Source organism: Mustelus asterias, chromosome 24, assembly GCF_964213995.1.
Source record: "Mustelus asterias chromosome 24, sMusAst1.hap1.1, whole genome shotgun sequence".
Lineage (NCBI taxonomy): Eukaryota > Metazoa > Chordata > Chondrichthyes > Carcharhiniformes > Triakidae > Mustelus > Mustelus asterias.
This window is the reverse complement of record NC_135824.1, coordinates 18,597,743-18,616,847: the sequence shown is the minus strand read 5'-3', so window position 1 is coordinate 18,616,847 and position 19,105 is coordinate 18,597,743. Positions and strand designations below refer to the sequence as shown.

The 19,105-nt window shown below is 41.4% G+C and overlaps 1 protein-coding gene across 2 annotated transcripts in view; it reads right to left on the bottom strand.

Moving 5' to 3' along the window:
- mapk6 (mitogen-activated protein kinase 6) overlaps nucleotides 1–18,205 on the bottom strand; it is a 27,934-nt gene extending 9,729 nt beyond the window's left edge. The window contains exons 1-2 of one of the 2 annotated variants that reach the window (XM_078241359.1): nucleotides 17,420–18,205; nucleotides 5,830–7,033 (exon numbers count right to left, since the gene is read on the bottom strand). In XM_078241359.1, the coding sequence (XP_078097485.1) occupies nucleotides 5,830–6,384 (555 nt within the window). In that variant the 5' untranslated portion in view covers nucleotides 6,385–7,033; nucleotides 17,420–18,205. Of the gene's footprint in view, nucleotides 1–5,829; nucleotides 7,034–14,172; nucleotides 14,307–17,419 lie in introns of those variants that run through there. The other variant, XM_078241358.1, reaches the window with a different exon arrangement.
- Nucleotides 18,206–19,105: the final 900 nt, after the last annotated feature.

Sequence of the window (19,105 nt, the reverse complement as noted above, 5' to 3'; positions counted from 1 at the left end):
AGATGTGCACATTTATTTTTGCAAAGTGGCAGTGGATCAATAAATTTAAGGATTTAGTTAGGTCTTGATTTATTAGGTCTCATAACAATACCATACTCTGGGTAGCATTAAAAAAGCAGGAAAGATAGAAAACGTTAAAAATACACAAGTCAGCCATGTTATGATGTGTTTTATATGCTGTTCTAATGAAGGGTACACACCCAAAACTTACTTTTTCTACAGATGCTATCTGATCTGATCCATTTCCAGCATTTTTTGTTACTATTTTATATTTTAAGTTTCAACAGTTTGAAAAGAATATAAACTGTGAGAGAAAGAATTATTTATGCAACCTAGTGGCAACCTTAAAAGGTTTTAATATTCAACAGGCCACCAATACCCAAGCATTAACTTTCTGGACACCTGACAAAGTGCTTCAGGGATGAGGAATCATTTGCAAAGTGAAAAGTTGTGAGACCCTTTATTTTACATTAATGTTTCCAAACATTCACCTTTCTGTACGTTACTATGGCAGACAAAGGGAAGACATTTGGTTTTAATTAAAACCTGGTGAGGTCTTTAAAATTGAATGAATATCAGAGATGAGTATTACTGAGAGCTGTCTTTGATACCCCACTCCCCCTTCACTGCTCATATCCAAGAAAAAAAAATCACTCAAAAATTAACAATTTGCAAAGAAAATGCTCAGTTAAAAGATAAATCTCTTAGTTTTTAAAGAAAGATGCAAACTATAAAATTTGAACTAGATTACAGATTATTTATTCGAGCAAAGTGTGCATAACTAAAATTTGATCTTCAAATGTAGAACAGGATTTATTTTTCAGAACAATGTATAAAATCTCTCAGCTACAATAAGAATGACGTCAGAAGCAACACCAGAAAGTCTGGTCACATTTCTGGGTAACTGAACATTTTATGCAAAAACTAAGTTAGGAGAGAGTTCCTAATTAAGAAGCAGACATTTTCTCCATTGAAAAACATCTGAAGTGAATGTTGTCTGTGTGCAATTGTTTTATTTTCACATTGTGTGAAAGGCAAAAGTGTCAAGAATTTAGACCCTCACTAGCAGAAGAAACTGGATTTTTTTTTAAAATGACAATGCACGCAACTCAAAAACCAGCTATAAACTAGGCTGCACAGCACAATCTAAAATCAAACCCCAAACGATTAAATACTAAGGGCATGATCCACATCACTGCAGCTTTATGTGCCAGTGAAGCCATTCATTTATGGAATCAATCTCTGCAGCACTATTTCAGTTATCAGTATTTGACAACACCTAGCATTTTCTTCTCCTCAAATTCAAATAAACAACTTACATTTACATAATGAGCAGGAGGAATAATATTTGCTGCACCTTGCTGCATTACGGATTTATAGTGGTGCACATTTCACTGAGGGAAAGTGAACCCTTTGAGGAATAACCAAGTTATTTCTAGGTGCATGCTTTTCTCATCATGGACCATTTAGAAGACATTTAGGATATTTAGTGCTCTGCTGTTTGACATTCACTCAAGTTAGAACTTGGCTCCTTAGTTTGTCTCAAATCCAGCTATGCGAAAACCAGCAATGTCTGAAAAATGGGCATTTCCTAAGCTGACATGCTTTAATTCACTTGTCAACATACCAGCTCATTCAGCTAGCTGCTGCAGTGGCGTGGTAGCTTGCCCACTAGTCATTGGCTTTGCGCACCTGCCTTGCCCTGCGCAACCCTTGACCCCACCCAACTCAGCCTGAATAGTCTAACCTGAAAACTAGCAAGGTCTGAAATCTGGCATGGAGTTAGTTCTGAGGTTCCTACTGCTCATTATATATCTGTACTGTTTACTGTGCTGAGATCATTACATGCAGTGATCCTTCCACATTCACTCAAAATGAGGCTAGAGCACTGAACAGCAAGACCCCACTCCACTCCAATGCTATATCAGGCACTGAACTAAAACAAAATATACAGACCTTCCAACAGATGTTGCATAACTTTAATCCAACATTTGGCTCAGAGCTCCTGGAATAAGCTCAAATATGATTTTTGCATTCTCTCTGCCAGACATCCTTCTCACGACTGTAACTGCCTCCTTGCATACATAATCGCAGAAAACCAGGAGAAGAGTTTATGATAAAAAATACCCCAACAGCATTGAAATTAATTTTTACCCCATGAGCATCACACTCGCAGCACAACATGCATCATATTTCTATTCAGTCCAGCTGCCCATTCTAAGCATCTTCTATTTGTTGGGTCAGAAGCTCAAACCAATACAAAGACCAATGCTCCGTCAATATCAAAAATCTTAATTATGTAACCACTTAAAATTTGTAACCGTAAAAGGAAGCAGCAGTGAAATTGGATAAGATCAAAATTGATGAACAGGATATTCTTAATGGCTGGTAGCCCTAAAAGTTAAAGGCTATCTGGTCCAGATCTGAATCATGTTAGGCTACTGAGGGAAGATAGAAATGGTCGATGCTGGTCATAACCCTCCCTGGATATGGGGCTGGTATCAGAACTGGTGAATTGCAACGGTGATATCCTTTTCAAAAAAAAAGAGATAAATGTGGCAGCTAGACACGAAGACACTGGACAAAAATAAACTATACTTTTCCAAATGGCAGTTAAATAAATGGTCAGCATGAATTTATTGAAGGAAGATCATGTTTGACAGAATAGCGTGAATTCCATGATGAAGTAACAGAAGGTTACAAAGGATAGTGTGGTCAATGTTGTGTACATGAACGGTCAAAAAAACCACCACATAATAAGGCCCAAGGGATTAAAAGGCCAGTAGCAGCTTGGATACAACATTGGTTATGGCACAAATTTTATAAGAAACGTAAAAGGAGACACGTGGGACGGCAAACACACAAATCTTTAACAATTGCAGGATAAAATGATAAGAACATATAAATGAACAATTAGGAGGACGACACTTGGCCCCTCAAGCCTGCTCTGCCATTCAGATTATGACTAATCTGATTTTAAACAACTCCACACTCCCACCTACTCCTGCTAGCCTTTCACCCCCTTGCTCATTAACAATCTACCCAGCTCTGCTGTAAAAAAAACAAAGGATCTGTTTCCACCACCTTGAAAGGAAGTGTGTTCAAAAGGCTCACTGCCCTCAGAAAATAATGCTCCTTATCTATCTTAAATGGGCGATCCCTTATTTTTAAACAGTGACCCCTTAGTTCTAGATTCCCCACAAGAGGAGACATTCTTTCCCCATCTACCCTGTCAGGATCCGGTACGTTTTAAAGCAAGTAGGCTCTTACTCTCCTAAACTCTTGCAAATACAAACCTGGCCTGTCCAATCTTTCCTCATAAGACAACATTCCCATTTCAGTTAGAAAGCTGGTTTGTTGAAAAAAATAGATTTTTGGCTTTATTTAGCGAGTCAAGTTAAATCTTGATAAAACACTAGATAGGCCTCAGGTATTGCATTTGATTCTGGGCACCATGTTTGAGGAAAGATGTCAAGGCCTTAGAGAAGATGCAGAAGCAATTTTCCAGGGATGTGGGATTTCAGTTATACGGAGAGACTGGAGAAGCTGAGTTACTCTTAAGGCATAGTCGGTTAAGAGAAGATTTGATTGAGATGTCCAAAACCATGAAGGGTTTTGATAGAATAAAGAAGGAGTCAGTAACAAGAGAATGCAGATTTAAAGTAACTAACCAGCAAGAGGCAACATGAGGAAACTTTCAAAAAATAGTTATAACCTGGAGTGCACTGTTTGAAAGAGGAAATAGAATCAATACTAGCTTCCAAAGAGAATTAGATACTTGAAAGGGGAAAAAGAAAATGCCATGGGAAGAATGGGACTCTGGTACAGCTATGCTGTTTCATTCTTTAATTTCCCTGAACTCTGTCCACTATAACTGAAAAGAGATTATGCCGTCAGTCTAAAGATCTTACTGCCATCAGGCTGGTTTACATTTCTTATGGAGTATCCACTGTAGGGATATGCCACTCCCTAATAAAATGTAATGCATGAATAGAAGCTTCCAGACATTTAATCAGCACACATGGAACAGATGCTAACCTTGTGATAGATGTCAACATTTTAGTGCCTTAATTTCCAAAGGGACTACAAAATGGGATGCCAGCAAGGTCACTCCACCTCAATATTATTGCACACTATCCTCATCACATGCTGCCATTATAAAATTCTGCCGGAACATAACCCATGAGCTACACTATGGAATAAAGTCAGCAGTGAAAACAAAGATCTAGAAAGGTTATCCATCTGTAGTTTTAATGTGAATGGTTGAATAGCACAGTAAGAATGTCAGGATTCTCTAATTCCTTGATCATGGAAGCTCTGAACTTGGGTTTTGAACACACAAATTTGCTTAAATTTAATCTGATTGGCCCCAGCAATCTCCAGAAAGTAGTGGTCTATTCATAGCCACTGAGTTTTACAGCACAGAAATAGGCCCATTGTATCTGCACCATCCATCAAGCACCTAATTCTAATCCCATTTTCCAGCACTCATATGCTATGGTATTTCAAATGCTCATCTAAATGGTTCTTGAGCGTTGCAAGGGTTCCCATCTCGACCACCCTTTCAGGCAGAATTCCAGATTCCCATCACCCTCTTGGTAAAAATGTTTTTCCTCAAATCCCCTCACCGTAAATCTATGCCCCCTGGTTACTGACCCTTCTCCTAAGGGGCAAAGTTTATCTACCATATGTCTCTCATGATTGTGCACAATTATGATTTAGAAATCTTATATACTGCAGATTTATTTACATTGATTTATTCAAGTGCATTATTTGATTAAGCAGTTATTTTTTATTTTACTTCAGTCAGAATTTCAATTCCACATGAACACTATTTTAGAATAGGCAATTGATGGAAGAGCATGCTATTTATTTCTAACACTTAGAATAACCCTGCAAGTTTGAAATCCTAATTCAATTACTGCTACAATTTCCATTAAACATAGCTTCACACACGGGCAATAAGAATGGCTTGTCTGAAAAGCAGAAATACAATCTTCTCAATTGGTCTAAACTTTGGGATTGATAGAAAGTGGGTGTGGGCAGAGAAAGGAAGAGCCTCGTACTTCTAGGTCAATGAAAATGATAATGTGTGGGCACAGCAATTAAGGGCAATTTATATGCTAGCAAAGAAATCTGATAAAATGCAGCCTTATCTATCTGCTTACAAGATGGAAATTACACAAGTAACAGTGGTAAAAGGAAAGCACTCATCTGACGTTCAGCGTGAGGCAGATCTTCCTGCAGCTAGTTGACATAATGGCCGAGTTTATGCAGACACAGGGCATTAAAAGTGAAAATGTTTTATTTTTAGCATTGCTATTTCCTTGTTAAAAATGCATGCCAGTCCATGCTAAACCATAAGCACTGCATTACATTAGAGCTGTGATGTACATTATACACACCAATATGTAAAGACAAGCTGTCGACTAAAATTTACAAGACCATATGTCCAACAGAACCAATACAACTCAGCTATATTTCTGGAACGCGACTTATTTATTCCTCCATTCAAGAACTCACTGCTTTAAAACTATTTTTATTGCTTTTTTTATTAAAAGGTTGCAAAAATTATGATTAAATATCATTTGGTGTAATGTTAAGCAATTTAGTTTACTCAATTGGTCATTAAACCACATGAAAATTTTTCATCACAAATTGCTTGCATACATATTCCTCAGACAAATGAAACACTACTCAATCCTCCTTATACTATATTGTACTATATTGTGCTCTTGCTAAATGTTATAGCAAAAGATCTGAACAATGACAGCCAGCACTAACAACACAACTACCTTATTTGTTCATGGGTAAGAAATTAAAACTTACTTTGTGAGAGTAATGGGGATCCATGATGCGTGCCAGACCAAAATCCCCTATTTTCAGCACCAGATCCTCAGTGTTAATGAAGAGATTAGCCGGTTTGAGATCCCTGTGCAGAACATTAGCTGAATGGATGTATTTTAGCCCACGAAGCAGCTGGTACATGAAGAGCCTAGCATGCTCCTCTGAGAATGGACCCTGTTCCAACAGCTTCGCTAGATCGGTCTCCATGTACTCTTGAACAATGTACACTGCATTCAGTTCTGTGATGGCACCCACATCATCAGACATCGGTATCCCACTTGGACCCAAAATCTCAAACACCTTCACTATGTTATCATTGTCAAGTCGGCGGATGATTTTGATCTCTCGCAAGGCATGTTTGACACTCTGTGGGTCACTCAGGACAATTTTCTTGACAGCCACTCGCTTGTCACAGTCATTGTCCACAGCAGAGAAAACCAGGCCATTGCCACCATACCCGAGTGGCTTCAAGTCCATATACCGAGCACCCAAATCAAAACCATGAATGTTCATTAAACTTCCAAACTTTTCTGCCATGTTGATAACCCTCAAGCTTTCCTCTTCTATCAGATGGCCAATCCTATGTCAAAACTAAGCTATTGAAAAATCAGCTTCCACAACAAAGAGCAAGCCAACCTTAACCTTTACTTAACTTCAAGATATTTTCTCTTTGAAATGTATGCGCCATCTATCCTAGCGAAACAAGGTCAGTTCTGTCCCCAGTTCAATCTTTCCTTTCAAGAATGAACAGCTTCGAAGAATAGAAATTCGGATCTGACCTAGGTCAGTAAACGTTAGGCGAATTCAAAAAAGGGCATCCCTGCAGACATTAAAAATTAAACTAAAGTTTGATTGCAACGGAATGAACTTTGACAGACAGATGCATCCAAACTACTGTTGTAAACAGGCTAACATTTAACAGGGTGTGTGACAATACATATATGTGTTATAAACCTCTATTGACATCCTCCTCATAGTGCAGATACATTCAGTGTAAGACTGGTCCTGAGCAGCATCATTCTACAGTGCTGATGAGCACTTTTTCTTTCCTTTTAACTATAGCCTGGACAAGCAGTGAACTTGTGGCAGCTTTCTATCTCTAAAAGATGGCTCCCGTTAATGATCAGGTGGCTCGAGCTCACCGCAGTCACAATCAAAGCTATCATCCATTTTATACTTGGACAACCTATAAAACAAAGAAAAAAAGAAATGTTAAGTAATGGATCCATAGACTTTGTATCAAACAATTGTATTCATAAAGAGCAAAACCTGTTTTTTTTAAAGAGAGAAAAACAATCCACCTCATAGCTCTGTAAGCTGACAATTCTTTCTTAAAATACAGGATATTGAAGGTGTGTTGCAGGGACTGCAAGTTTAAAGGTGCTAATCTGCTAAATATTTTCTTGAGCAGCGTGCCTCTCCCCTGCTTATCTGGCTTTACAACCCAGTGGTATAAACAGTGACAGGAATCTTCTTGGAGTGTCAGCACTGTTGTACTCTGCAGCCTCTTCTATTTCAAGATCGGAGTATTGCATTACAAACTTTGAGATTAGGGAGGAGGTTCAATAAACGAGGAGGATGAAAGGAGAACGTAACTAAAAACAAACTATGGTTACAGTACATATGGAAATGATCAAATTGCAGTTAGCTGATTTGAGCTTAAACGATTCAGTTCCAATTTGTAACAGACAAGGGCAGTTTGCGCACCTGTATATTCAACGTAATATTTCCCTATAACTAACCTGCATGTTTAATTTACTTTCATATCAAAATATTTATTATACGGATGCTTGCAGCAAAAATTGAGTTGAACAGAACAATGCATCCCGTCACACGAGATTGCATCGAAACATTAGTAACACTAAACAGTCTCCTGTTTTATAACTTATATTTGTTGAATACTTGACAGGCCTGTGGACAACATGAAGTCAGTGGATTCAGAGTTTTAATCTTTGTGGACAGAAAATATTTAAAATGGGAATTTGAGATTTTAAAATATTCATTGTTGTTACCACATAATTAGCAAGCAAATTTGCACCATTTCTCCAGAACGCCTATCCAGTAACCAAAGATAATATCATTATTCTATGTGCTTTGAGATGTTTACAGCACCAGTTCTGTACATTCACCACTGACAGTTTGGAAACAACAGGAAGTCTGAAGTAAAACAATTATGTGACGAAGTAAAAATAAAAGTGGTGCTATTTCAGTAAAGTTTGATATTTAATTGCTGTTTTGAGTTTCAAGAAAGTTGTCATGAACATGCATGCCATAGATGCATTCTAACTGCATAAGAATTACATTTTAAAAATTCTATTTGAATTAGAAGCCACAAGTATTGATGTCCAAGTTGAACATCGCATAGCTCTGTTTGGACGAAACAAAGTGACCAATAAAATGCCTAAACGCCAGGAGTGTTTTTACACAATGTGCACATCAGGCATACAATCTTAATGGAATAAACTTAATTGAGCACAAAATAAATCTTGCAGCTCCTGTGGCTTAAATATTAAGCATGGTAAGCACTCAATTTACCCAAATCTCTCCATCTGCATTTAATACATGACAGAACAGATGGTTCTTAGAAAGGAATAAGTAAACATGTCCAACATTTGCATTTCATTTTTGAAGCAAAATTTAGATTTCAAACACGTTCTCTCATCCCTACTCATGAATGTGCCCATATCAGTTTAATGAACTGCTACACACCAATGACCATCTTGCACGTATTTTAATCTGGTTTCAGGGGTTTAAAAAACTTGTGAACATACTTGAATGACTTAATGCAACAAATAGAACACTGAAAATGAAATTTAAAAGGACAAGACTCCTCAAAGGACAATTTATGGTTGATTTTCTTTATCCAAACATTGCACAGATATAGGGAGAAAAGACACATGAGCCTGGAATTTGTTTCACTTTTACAACCCCAAAGTTGTAAAATTTGGTCAATGTCGCACCCACTTTGTCAAAGTAAAAAAAACTAGAGTCTTTCCAATCGAATTAGAATATGCTGGAATGCAAAATATTTTAACTTTTGAGCAATGAATAAAGATAAAATTGATTATGCAACTCAAGTTCTTTAACGCCTTGTGCCTTTTGGTTCCTTGAATGCGTGTAATAACTACAACCATTCAGGTTATGTGAAATCAATATCCTGGGGACATACCATATGGACCAGCCATATCAATATTGTGGCTACAACAGGTCAGAGGCTGAGAATTCTGAGGTGACTCTCCTGAATTTCCCCACCATTTACAAGGCACAAGTTAGGAGTGTGATGGAACACTCTCCACTGTTGCTCTCGCAACACTCAAGAAGCTGGACACCATCCAGCTCAAAGCAGCTCACTTGATCTGCACTCTATCACCTTAAACACGATCAACATTCCTACAGTGTCGCTTGGTCAAAATCATGGAACACTCTCCATAGCAACATTTTGCAGTCCATATGGTGTAGATACATGCAACGGTTCAAGAAGCTGGCTCACCACCACCTTCAAGGGCAATTAGAAATGGGTAATAAATGTTAGCCATGCCACTGATGCACACATCTGATGAACAATGAGGACTACAAGGTGGCACAGTGGTTAGCACTGCTGCCTCACAGCGACTGGCACCCGGGTTCAATTCCCAGCTTGGGTCACTGTCTGTGTGGAGTCTGCATGTTCTGCCCGTCTGCATGGGTTTCCTCCGGGTGCTCCGGTTCCCTCCCACAGTCCAAAGATGTGTGGGTTAGGCAGATTGGCCATTCTAAATTGACCCTCGTCAGGGGGGCTAGCTAGGTTAAATGCATAGGGTTATGGGGATAGGGCATGGGTGGGTTTGTGGTCGGTGCAGACACGATGGGCCTCCTTCTGCACTATGATTCCATGAAAAAAATGGTGACACACTTTGGATGGCTTTGAATGGACCAACAGATGGCTGCATCGCCCAATCCAACAAAAAAGTAATAGAATTTTGTACAGAATGACATGGTTGGGGGGTGATTATATGGAAAACAATCACATGAACCCATAACAGTTTCCCACCAGATACTTTATTTCATGTAGGAAACATCACTGCGATGGACCTTCATGTTTATCAAATCATATTCTTCTCTAATTACTTTTCATATTTTGCATAGATCAAAACAATGATGCATTTCACATTGTTTACAAATTATAAGTTTACAAATTATTGCCTCTTTTATTAAAATGTAATTTGAAAGGCAAATGTGCACCAAGGTTAATTTAAATGTAATACTCCAGAGTGGGAAGATTTCAATTTAAAACCCAGATCTCCTCATTTGGAACTCCGAGTTTCTGCCATACTATTGGAGAGGAAGTAACCACCTGTTTCCCAAAGAAGGGAGAAATAGAGCGACCAAAAGCTGTTCAAGACGCTGCTTATTAAGCAGTGAATGTTGCAAGGCACTCACCTTCTGAACTAAAGCATGGACGTTTAAGATGACAGAGCAGGAGATTAGTTTTGTAAATCCAGAATTCTTACAATGCTCAATATTTAACCCAAAAGAGTGTACAGAACAAAACAAGATACTCTGCAAGAGTCCCACCACCGATTCTAATTAAATGCCCAAATTGAGGCTGGAGAAAGGGTCAAAGTGAAGGAAAAAAGGTAATTGGGTTAAATGCCACAATTTAATCAGAAAGTGGAGCTGGTAGCTTTCCCATACACATTGCTAAAGTAATGCACAATATTAGTTTGAAAGTTGCTCCAGAGCTATTTAAACTTAGTACAAGTAGAACTTCCACACACATCGTAAACAGTCTGCAAGTGCTAAATGTGGGGGGGGGGGGGGGGGTGTGGTGAGGGAGGGAGGGAGAGAGAGAGAGGAGAAGAGAAGGAAAGTGGACACAGTGACACCGCCAGCAACACTTTATGGTAAAGTTTCAACACTAACAGACGAACCACATTTTTGTAATACTTCAATTTCATTTGGTCAGGATTATTATTTAAAGGCAGCACTAAGCCGGATTATGATCGTGGAACATGCTGGAAACACTCAGATCAGGCAGCATCTGCGGAGCGAGAAACAGAGCTAACGTTTCAGGTTGACCTTTCATTGACCTGCTGAGTTTTTCCAACATTTTATATGTTTTTATTTCATATTTCCAGCATCTGCTGTATTTTTCATTTTCAATTATTGTAACCATAGTCTGGAATTTAAAAATTTAGAACACATTTTTGGAGAAGGGGCAGGGAAACTTCCAACGAAGTATGCAAAAATTCTGGCTCGTGCTGAAAATGCTCCCCACCATGCAACCAGAACAAAAGCATCCTCTGGGACTTGATAAAAGTAACTTAGTACAATATCCTCACACCATTAATAAATGCATTCAAATGTATTTTCTTAGAGGCTCGCAAGAACTCAGGTCTCCATTTATGTTGACTAGATACCTAATTTAATATGACAGATAAATAAATCACATCCAGAGGATCCTTTATTAGTGACTCATGGTGTATCCTTAACCAACACTTATAGATTCTATTCATACTTTCCTCATACTCAGTCATTCAGAACTTAACTGCACTAACTTACAATGTCATACCAGTAACTGCCACTGCAAATATTTAATTTAACATAACCATGCACACTTTATATAAGACACACCTTACACTTTGGACTAAATTTTGGGGACTAATTGAGCTACCTCATTTCCCCCCCCCCCCCAAAAAAACACTTTTGGCTTTGGAGCAGTTCAAAGTGATCAATGTGCAAAAACTTCAAGGCAGCTTAGCTTTATTCATTTGCATTTCCTGTTGTGACTTTTATTAATTTGGCTCAAGTGACAAAGTTAAATGAAATTTACTGGAATGAAAAGCTCTCAGTTGCTCAAAACATTTCCACAATTTTAAACCATCATCAATTGAAGCACTCACCTGTCATATTTAAGGTGGAGCAACAAACCCTATTCATGATATAATTACAAAATGGAATTTTCTATCCCATCATATCTGGCAACATGATATCTGAAAAAAATGTAGCATTTGGTGTACTAACGTCACAGTTTTGACACAGAAACAGGACTGCCAGCCTTACTTTCCTCTACCCCCAACTACAATCTTCCCAATGAAAATAAAATCTAAACATTTAATTCAATATCTGATTAAAAGCTACAATACAAAAACTTCTCACACTGTTGCCTCCTTGCACATTTTTCAAAAAGTCCTCCAACCCATTGCCGCCAGAATTAAAAATCACCTTCTTATACTAGTGACAGAAACATAAGCGATGTGCTCGCCACAACACCACCTGTAAATTATGTACGAAACTGCGCTGTGATAAGAAATCACGACTTCTTAAAAACTATCGTATTCAATCAGATTATCAAACTTCAAAACCTTCACTGCTCCATTCCATATTAAATACCTGTATATGGCGCACTGGCCACACTGTCAAGCACTGACATTTACTTGACTTGATTTGTCACATGTATAAGTATACAGTGAAAAGCATTGTTTGTTGCATGCTGTACAGACAAAACATATTGTTCATAGGGAAGGAAAGGAGAAAGTTCTTAATATAGTGTTTAGAAGCATAGAACAAGAGTAAAAGATACAATTAGAAGGTATGCTGCTCAGTTAGCAAGAAAGTCGTAGGAATGAATCGTAATCAGTTAACTCAAAAAAAAGGGAAAGCCCGCTAATTTTTAGCAAAGAATTACCCTCGGGCAGAGAAAAAAAATCCCCAGCAGAGAAATTCATCACGTGGTGGACTAATCCATCATTGATCTCATTTCAATGGAGAGTTACTGAGGTAATGACATAGGTAATCTAAAACTCAATTATAATTCCGCCAATTGTACCCAAGGAAAATTAAAAAGCAGCGCAGAGTCCGCGAACTTTAGAGGACCATTGTGAACCGCTACTTCGGGTCACGGCCACGCTTTTTAAGGCTAGGACTTGAAAGAGATCAGGTGGGCGTCGCAAATTAATAAGGTTTCGATCAGATTAGTAAAACACAGGCGTGGAACATCACCCATCCGAGTCACATTCGCCTGGGGCGGCCATTCAAACCCGCCATTGCCGTCACAGGAAAATAACCCGCAACTTCTTGTTAAAAAAAACCCACATGAGTCACATGAAAATGAGCCACGTCGTCTCCTACGAGCAAGCCGAGTCGTTGACGTTTCGTATCGCCCTAGAAATATTACTCACTGTCTCGAGGCTGCAATTTTACTTGTGTGGGATGGTGGGGTTACGGAAAGAAACTCATCGTTCACAATAAAAAAGGTTGAGACTGATGCGGTCAGTTACTGCTGAATTACAACAGTTCTTGCGCAAAGTCGAATCACCTTGTCGTTTTGATGTAGAAAAAGACGGTGGGTGAAATACTTGGGGGGGGGGGGGGGAGAGGAGGAAGGAATGTCTTCAAAATGTATTCACATGGATTACATTAAAATTCCATTGTTGCACTTTAAAATAAAAAAGGATTGTTTAAATCCCAAATAGCTCCAATGGGGGGGGAAAAAAAGAGTGGGTTCCCAAGTAGCTTCAGAAGGGGAAAAAAATTGGGGTTTTTTTTTGGGGGGGGGGGGGGGGGGGAGAAGACCAAAATGAAACACCTTATTGGAGCCTCACCGCGTGTTGTTGAAACAATGAGAGACTGAGTGATCCAGAGCCTCTGTGGCCGGGGGACACACACAATGCGCTTTATCTCTAATGGGGGCTGTGACAACTTCATTTAAAACTCGGCTCTGCTCACTACAAGGACTGTAACCTCGGTGATTTAACTGGGTGCGCGCACAGTATGTGTGTGTGTGTAAGTTTACTTTTTAAACGACGTCTTCACCCACCATCAACAAAAAAAAACCCCACTCCTGACCATTGAGAAAGAAAGAAGCCGTGCCGGTCCACCAACACTTAATGGAAAAAAGGGGGGGAGCGAACCACGATCAAACTTGATGGTTGCCGGGAAGGTCCCGCCCCCTTTCGGCGGCTGCCACTCACTGATTGGCGGAGAGCGCCCGCCCATCGCAGCCGGCTCCGTCGCTGATTGGGCCGCGCGGCTGTCAATCACAAACCGGGCGGCTCACAGCGTCTTCAGACCGCGTTATTTTATATTAAAAAAAGAGAAAAAGAAGCCGGTTCACGGGGGAGATTGATTGACTAACCGCGTCCGGGGGATGAGGGGAGCGGGGGTAGGGGGTGAGAGTGATGGAGGCGCGGTGTCTCTCTCCTCACACCGGGCCCGGCCTCACACCGGGCCTGCCTTCCTCTCAGACAAAGGAGACTCGGCGGCAGAGACTTTCCTCTCACACACTTCACATCGAATTAAATTAAACCTCCTTCCCCCTCCCACCCGGCCCCGCTAACTACTCACTCGGCGTCCCAAAAGCATGAGGAGAAGCTCCGAGTACGGTGCCGCCGCTCAGTCCCCCCAGCCCGGCTGCTCTTCCGCCGCTTGTCTCGCCGCCGCTGCCGCCGGGAGAAGGCGCAGCAACCCAGACCCAGCATGCAGCGCGCGGCCCCCTACCCGACAGCCCCCGCGCGGCCCGGCGGGAAATTCAAACCCGCGCGGAGGCCTCCCCGCCGCAGCAGCAGCATAGCCCACCCATACACACACCCACACTACTGCAACAATCCCCAGACATCATCCTGCCGCCTCCCTGCAGCAGCATAGCCCACCCCTACCCACTCCATACACTCACCCACACTACTGCAACAATCCCCATACATCACCCTACAGCAGCATAGCCCATTCTCACCATTCCCATGTACCACCTTGCACTCACATACCAGTTCAACAATCCCCATATACCACCCAGCACTCACACACGTACCACTTCAACAATCCCCATAAATCACCCTGCTGTCGTCTTCTTGCAGCAGCATGGCCCACCCCATACACTCTGCAGACACTCAAACATACAACAGCAAACAATCCCCATACATCATCCTGCCGCCTCCCCACAGCAGCAGCATAGCCCAACCCCACCCACTCCATACACTCACACATACTACTGCAACAATTCCCATACATCACCCTGCAGCAGCATAGCCCATTCTCACCATTCCCATATACCACCCTGCACTCACTTCAACAATCCCCATATAGAACCCAACACTCACACATATCAGTGCAACAATTACCATATACCACCCTGTACTCTCACATACCACTTCAACAATCCCCATATACCACCCTGCACTCACACATACCACTGCAACAAAAAAGGTGTGCATTCAAAATGGTGCAGGAGAGAAATTTGTGTATTTAGGAGCAGGAAATTACAATTCATGATTTAGTTATTAACTAGTATAAATTATGATCATGGGTGGCACAGTGGTTAGCACTGCTGCGTCACAGCGCCAGGGACCCAGGTTCGATTCCCGGCTTGGATCATTGTCTGTGCGGAGTCTGCACATTCTCGTCTCTGTGGGTTTCCTCCGGGTGCTCTGGTTTCCTCCCACAGTCCAAAAGACGTGCTGGTTAGGTGCATTGGCCATGCTAAATTCTCCCTCAGTTTACCTAAACAGGTGCCGGAGTGTGGCAACTAGAGGATTTTCACAGTAACTTCATTGCAGTGTTAATGTAAGCCTACTTCTGTTATTAATAAATAAACTTTAAAACATTCTCATCATCCCCATGTACCACCCTGCACTCACACATACCAATTAAATAACATTAAAAAAGGTGTGCATTCAAAAAGACAAGCAGGAAACAAACATGCATTCAGAAGCAGGAAATCACAATTCATGATCTAGTTATTAACTAGTATAAATTATGATCAACACTCCCTACCCTGGTTAGATCTTGTACACCCCTGGCAGAGTCTGAACGAATTTTAAAAAAATCTCCCCAGGTTAAATGTTTCCAATTGTAGAACAAAGATCTGTGGCACAATGGTTAGGGCTGCTGCCTCACAGAACCAGAGACATGAGTTCAATTCCTGGCTTGGGTCATTGTCTGTGGAGTTTGCACGTTCACCCTGTGTCTGTGTGGGTTTCCTCCGGGTACTTCGGTTTCCTCCCACAGTCTGAAAGACGTGCTGGTTAGGGGCATTGGTCATGCTAAACTCTCCCTCAGTGTACCGGAACAGGCGCCGGAGTGTGGCGACTAGGGGAATTTTACAGTAACTTCATTGCAGTGTTAATGTGAGCCTTACTTGTGACACTAATAAATAAACTTTTTTCAGTTTCCACTGCGACTTTAAGTTTCTTTTTTCTACAGCCAGATCTAGACATTCGCCTTTTTTGTTAATCAACTATAAATGTATCTGCCTCTCACCTTCTGTGGGTGCTGTCGCAATTATAATTTGGCCTGACTGGCGCATATGTTCAAGTTGTGCTTTACTCCTCGCTTAATCTATAAAAGTTTTGGGAAAAATCCACAATTGGAAGCAACTTTTTATGATGCGCCCCCGGTGCCTGATTCATATAACACGACAAGAAAAAAAAAATGATGAAATAACATGGATTACCATAGTAACTAGAAATACAATGAAGTGACCAAACAATGAATTAAATGGGTCTTGTTTTTTTTCAAGTTTCACAGTCAGCTGTGCGTAATGTTGCCCGTGGCAGGTTTTGCCATTTGCTTTAACCATTGCTATCATGGGAACAGTATTTACATCAGCGGGTCGGAAAGACACATGAAGGTTCAGGCGCACCTGTGTAACTACCGCCTCCAAGCGTTGTTTCTTATTTTGTTTTTATTTTCTTTGGAAATCGGGTCGCCGGATTTGTCGGGTAATGTTCCGCAATGTCCGAGCCAATGCGGTTATATTTCAAGCGTGTGTCTGGATTTAATAGGGAAAGCCCTATGCTGTGTGAAATAGATACAAGGAAACATACTCCCTGGAATGTGAAACAAAAGATAGAAAAATGCTGGAAAATCTCAGCAGATTTGACAGCATCAGGGAATAAAGCTAACGCTTCTGGATGACCCTCCAACAGAGCTTCCAGACTCGAAACGTTGGCTCTATTCTCTCTCCACAGATGCTGTCAGACCTGATGAGATTTTCCAGCATTTTCTGTGTCTATATCAAATAGATGTTGCCTGTAATCCTCCATTCCACATTAGGGGCGTTTTGTAACGCTTGGGCTAATTATCAACACAAGGACAATTCTAATATATACATAATGTTGTGTCTGGTCTTGGAAAATGGATGAGCGGCAATGGATGTCTGAATAAAGGCAAACAGGCCAGAGAAATTCATTAATGGTGTAAATTAAATGCGGGAGAAACCGGTTCACCCTTGCCGCTGCACAGTTGATATTGAAGTTTCCACCTTATAACTAACGAAGCGGAGTTGCAAAATGAAACGCTTTGAGCGATATTACCGCTTCCAACTGGGCAGGACGCCGATTGTACATCACACCAAGTCAGCAGCGAACAAAAACAGTAACATTTCACCCCAACTGACTTATGAACGACAATAGCCGCTTTCAAGAGACGAGCTAAATGTAGCTATTCCAGTGAGTGCCAAGCTAAACACGTAAATGCAAGACAGCTGCCGATAGCAATTAACGTTACCCAAGGACAGAGCGGGTGGGAGCCCCAAAATCGAGTCTCAAACATGCACTAATCACTTATAAAGTGGCAAGTTTCTTGCGAAGCAGCTTACCATTTTTTTTTCTCTCTGTTGGCGTTTGGCAGTGGTTAATTCAAGGACTGCTGCTCCATTCACTAAAGTTTGATCACACAAAAGCGGGCGAAAAGACTCCACGTTCTCGAGAAGCGAGCACTAATTCTGTTTTTATTATTTAAATGTTTAAGCTGCTGTTACTGTAGCATTCCACTTGCTACAAGTCTAAAAAGCCACCGCGAGTGGCTGGCTGCTTGTCAGGCGAATTGAAATTGCAGGAGTTTGTTGCTGCTTTGAGAGTATCGGAGGCGGCGCCTTGTATCAGTTTCAAAGGCAATGTCATTGTCAGTGTCAAGCCTGCAGTGACGCATCGAGCTCGTAAACAGAAAGCCAGCCCACATCTCCTCGTCTTGCACAATCACCATTGCCCGCAGCACCCAGACAAACACACTTGTACTTTCCCTCTCACAGGCTAAACCGATGAAGGGGTTTTTTTTTGGATAGGAGTTTTGCAGAGACAACATTCATCCCTAGGGATCACACACAAAAAAAACCCGCTGGTCGAAACTGACCTCCCCAGACATTTCACAGCAAATCAGGAAATGTTCGGCGGGTTTCGCAGCTTCTGTGAAGACATACGCCAGAATTAAGGTTTCTTTTTCAGAGTCGATGAACCTTTGGGTCAGAACCCCTATTTGTGGGTCGAAAGTGCTGGAAAATCTCAGCTTCTAGGGCCTGTCGAGATGACCATTCCTCAGAGCTGTGGGTCAGGTGCCCCAACCCTGGTTATTTCCGCCTCCTTTCCCACACCCCCCCCCCCCCCCCCCCGCAAATCAATATTACTTACTCGTCCTGATCAGATTTCAAGTTTGGGGGGGGGAACTTCTGGTCACTTCTTAAATTATGTGCAGCTGTAAAGCAAGAGACTGTATTCCAATTGGCTGGATATAAATAACTTGAAGCAAATGTTGTGGGAGCACTTTCTACCCAGTCTGTAACGCCCCCCCCCCCCCCCCCCCACTGCCTTCCATTGTCCTGATTATTATTGATGGTGCAATAAGGGTTTTTTTCCCCTGGAGATTGGTTTGGAAGGCAGGGCAAGGTTACCCACTTGAATAGTGACAGCACAGGAGGAGGCTATTCGGCCCATCTTGTCTGTGCTGGCTCTCTGCAGTTCAGGACCACTCCCCCCACCATTTCCCCAGAGCCCTGCAAAATTGTCAGATATTGACCCCCGATTGCTTTCTGGAAGCCGTGATTGAACTTGTCTCCACCATGTGCTCTCAGCCAGTGCATTCCAGGTCCTCACCCTGTCATTGTGTAAACATAGATTCCCATCTCCTCTCATGTCCCGCATTGCTTCTTTTGCAAATGACCTTAAACCTGTGTCCTCTGGTTCCCAATCCTCCCAGCAATGAGGACAATTGCTCTCATATCTACTCTGTCTGGGCCCCTCATGATTTTGAACACCTTACAGCAGCATGCCAGACCTCTGGGAAACTATAGCACAGTGTCCACTACTTTGCAATCTAGCCCTCTCCATCTAACTTATAGAATCCCTATAGTGCAGAAGGAGGTCATTCAGTCCATCGAGTCTGCACCGACTCTCCAGAAAAAGCATTTTTACCATAGCTAATCCACTTATTCTAAACATCTTGGGACACTAAGGGGCAATTTACCCTGGCCAATCCACCTAACCTGCACATCTTTGGACTGTGGGAGGAA